At 44.9% G+C, this 3958-nt stretch overlaps 1 protein-coding gene across 1 annotated transcript in view; it reads right to left on the bottom strand.

Moving 5' to 3' along the window:
- The window catches only part of slx9 (SLX9 ribosome biogenesis factor), an 11928-nt gene that overhangs the window by 1042 nt on the left and 6928 nt on the right, over positions 1–3958 (bottom strand). Inside the window, exons 4-5 of the mRNA XM_005747078.2 lie at positions 3085–3153; positions 1026–1200 (exon numbers count right to left, since the gene is read on the bottom strand). Coding sequence (XP_005747135.1) covers positions 1026–1200; positions 3085–3153 — 244 coding nt within the window. The remainder of the gene's footprint in view (positions 1–1025; positions 1201–3084; positions 3154–3958) is intronic.

Below are 3958 nucleotides of genomic sequence, written 5' to 3'. Positions count from 1 at the left end.
GGACAGTCAGAGACAGGACAGGGACAGATGGAAAGAGACAGGACAGGGACAGGACAGGGACAGTCAGAGACAGGACAGGGACAGCGGGGGACAGACAGGGACAATCGGGGACAGGACAGGCACATATGGGGACAGACGAGGACAGACATTGAAGCTCATTTAATTACTAAAGGTTCCCTCTCTCAGACAGACCTGTGGTCATGAGTCAGCTGACTGTACTTAGGAGATATCTGACACTGATCCAAATGAAAGCATCACTTAGTGTTTGCTTTTGATATTCTTCTTCTTCTTCTTATCATTGTTGTTGTTATTACTGAATAGTGTTAAAGTTGAACTTTGACCTAGATGAACCCAGGCCTGATTACTGTTGCTTGAATAACAAATTTACAGTTCAAGGTTTGTTTTTTTTGTCACTCATCATGAACACGACAGAACAAAGTGAAGTACAAATTCTCTAAAATACAAAGAAAGAGATTGAGACTAAAGATGTGAAAACCAGCACATCAGTGTACAAAGATGACAAAGTTTCTGAGGACTGTGGTGAACCATGGTGACAATGGAAAAAACTGACTGGACTGACGACTCATCCGAGTCCAGCAAAAGATGTAAGTGCAGGCCTGTGTCAGCAGTAAAACAGTGGTGCTCGTGCGATGGTCCATAATTCATTTTGTGTCAGTATAGCAGGCACTGATGGACAGGCCTGCGGAAAACAGTTAAGCTTAGAAAATCTCTTTATTATTGAAATAAAACGTCTTATTTTGGCCTGATCAGCCCAAAGTAAGCTCATTTTTCCAACCTCTGCTCATTTCTACTAAAATATTTGGTCATTAAGAAACGGACAGCGAACACAAGTGAGAGCAGCCAGTAGATGAAGCCTCATCAGCCACAAACATGCCATTAGTCCTGATTTGCTGTCTTCAAGGACAAAAGAAACGGGATCACTTTGGGACGCTGCACTTGATAATCAACAACTGTCATGTTGACACTTGATGCCTGGCTTGCTCAGCGGTCACCTTGGCACTTACACTTTGATTTTCCTGCTTTTGCGGCAAGCGACGGGGGCTGTGGAAGCTGGGGAGATGAGCTGAGAGAGATCCGGTAAGGCGTCAGCCAGCGGCCTCATGTCTCCCACTACAGGAGTGGCCTGTCTCCGGACCTCGGCTGCTTGGAGCTCTTTCGCCTGCTTAATGGAGCAGATCTCTGAGAAACAGCAGCGAAATTATTACAGTGAGACATATAGTAACAGGAAATGTCAGTACAAGATGTGAGGTTTCTATATAACATACACTTATTCTTCTTCATTTTATTACTGAAGTTACTGTGATGTGCCGTCGTGGGACAGTTATCAGTGTCATTGTGCTATTGTACCACGTAGGACTGTGCAATGACACCGTTATCTCTCACATGTGAACTTAAACATGTCAAAGTTGATTTAAACTGAGATGTTACATTGAGTAACACACGCAGACAGTGTTTGCACACTACAGAATAAAGACGAGGGACGGCTGACAACAACAAGCCGAACCTGTGAGCGACGGCGTTCTCAGCCGCTCTGTGATGGCAGCTCTGTGACATCACACATGCAGACCGTTGCACATGAAGAAAGCCTCTGTGGTACTTTAACAGGAGGGTTTTATCCATTTTACTGTCACTTAATTCTTTTCAAACTATTTTCTGGCATCACAGTGAAAATGAGCGACGTGTCTACCAAAACAATAAGAAGTATTGATCCCAAAGGAACCTTCATGCCAACTAAACTCTCCACAGCTGACGACCAAGTACCAGGATTCATTCTCCTGTCAAACAGCTGAGCCCCAGTGATGTGGAAACAAACCATTAAAGTATGTACTGCATATTACAGGGGCGATCGTGGCTCAAGAGTTGGGAGTTTGCCTTGTAATCAGAAGGTTGCCGGTTCGAGCCCCGGCTTGGACAGTCTTGGTCGTTGTGTCCTTGGGCGAGACACTTCACCCGTTGCCTACTGGTGATGGTCAGAGGGCCCGGTGGCGCCAGTGTCCGGCAGCCTCGCCTCTGTCAGTGCGCCCCAGGGTGGCTGTGGCTACAATGTAGCTGCCATCACCTGTGTGTGAATGGGTGGATGACTGGATATGTAAAGCGCTTTGGGGTCCTTAGGGACGAGTAAAGCGCTATATAAATACAGGCCATTTACCATACTTCTTACTCCCCAAGCATCAGAATTACTTTAAGTTTAGCAATTCCTGGAAATGAATCTTCTTTCCCTAACGTGTCCATTCAAGCTGTACATTTAAAGTTAAAGCTGGATGTCCTTGGCCAGTGGAGCCCAGACTGTAACACTGGGACGATCCACTGTGGAGCTGGTTTAGGGTTTCAGCAGGGCTGAGACATGAAGCCATTAGTAACTAATTATACGCCTGAAGAGGAAACGTGTTGTGTTACTGACGAATTGATTGGCTCATCACAGGGCTACTGTTACAGGCTAATCCCAATTAGCTGAAATGATCACGGAGAGAAGATTCCTAATTGGAAGAAGATGTCGTTTTTAAAACCTTTAATAATCTGTGTTACATGAAAACAACTAAGATCACACAAACACACAGTTTCCAAACACGCGTGTCCACGGTGAGTGGAGTGTAACGGGTTCACCTTATCCACAGAACGACGCGTCCGACTGTTTTTTCACGAGCTTTGAATTCAGTTCTAGCAGCACTGAGGCGACACCTGGACCGTACACAGGTCCCTCTGGACGGCAGATCGAAACCTGCCATTGTTGTTTCTGATGTTTTTGAAGAGTTTGTGGACCACAGTGGGGCTCGAGCACAGAGCGATCAGACACCAGTACCTTCACCTCAGCCTCCCTGCAAACTAACCCTAACTCAGTAATTAAAACAGTGTAATAGTGAAGTGACACTGACAAAAATATTACATTAATAAGAATGAACACAGGTCCCAACGTGGCAGACTCCAGAGTGTGTTTGGACTGTTCACTTAGATGAAAATACGTGTTGGCCTGAGATTTTTGGTAAGAAATGGAGCTGTACGACTGAACCACAGCTGCCAGACTAAATAAGAGCAGGTTACATTGTTGTGTCCATGTGAACTCACTGCTGAGCCACCGCTCCCTCCTCTCCTTCATCTTTTCTTTCTTTGACTGCAGTTTCTTGATTTCTGTGCCTGTAGAAACACAAACACACACAAACTGGAATATCAGTCGATATAACAGCACAGTGGGAGGGGCCTATGAGAGGCAGCTTTATGTGACTCATCAAAGATGGCTGCAAACCTTCCTTCGTGAACAGAAAACAAAGCTTCGTGCTGCATAAACCAGCGCTGACACTCCGTGCATGTGTCAGGACCAAAACCCATGCAGGGTTAACCCAACGTAGAAACACAGTTCTTTCCTTTTGGAAATGAAAGAGTGAAGACAAAAGGCTGTAGAGGCTCTGAGCAGTCCTGTCCCTGTAGCTGCAACAGCATCAGAAATATATTGAAGCTTATTGATCCATGCTTTAGCAGCAGCTTCAAACATGCTGTTCTTTGCTCTACGTCCCTTTTTTAAATCATAGCAGTGCCCAGCACTAAAGTAAAAGCTAGGTCAACACTGACCCATGAAGCGCCCACACAGGCAGCTTTACCCAGTCAGTGTGTTCTGGTATACGGTGCACTACTGCTCATATTGGGGTTAATTACATTAGAGATGCAGTATTCTGTCAATATAAACACTTTTAAATAAAATCTACTGACTATATGTTGGTGTTTTAAATTCCATAACAACTCCCTCTTGTTTAACATTAAGGCTGAGTGAGTCCACATTTGTTCTGTGAAGACATGCGGCGAAATACGAAGCAAATTAAAAAAGACGAGGAACCATCATGGAAGGACAGGGCCCTGCATGTACAGTGGGGCAAAAAAGTATTTAGTCAGCCACCGATTGTGCAAGTTCCCCCACCTAAAATGATGACAGAGGTCAGTAATTTGC

The sequence above is a fragment of the Pundamilia nyererei genome, unplaced genomic scaffold, assembly GCF_000239375.1.
Source record: "Pundamilia nyererei isolate P.nyererei 1_Seehausen unplaced genomic scaffold, PunNye1.0 scaffold00188, whole genome shotgun sequence".
Taxonomy (NCBI): domain Eukaryota; kingdom Metazoa; phylum Chordata; class Actinopteri; order Cichliformes; family Cichlidae; genus Pundamilia; species Pundamilia nyererei.
Note: the sequence above shows the minus strand (reverse complement) of the source record. Positions and strands in the feature narration are given on the sequence as shown.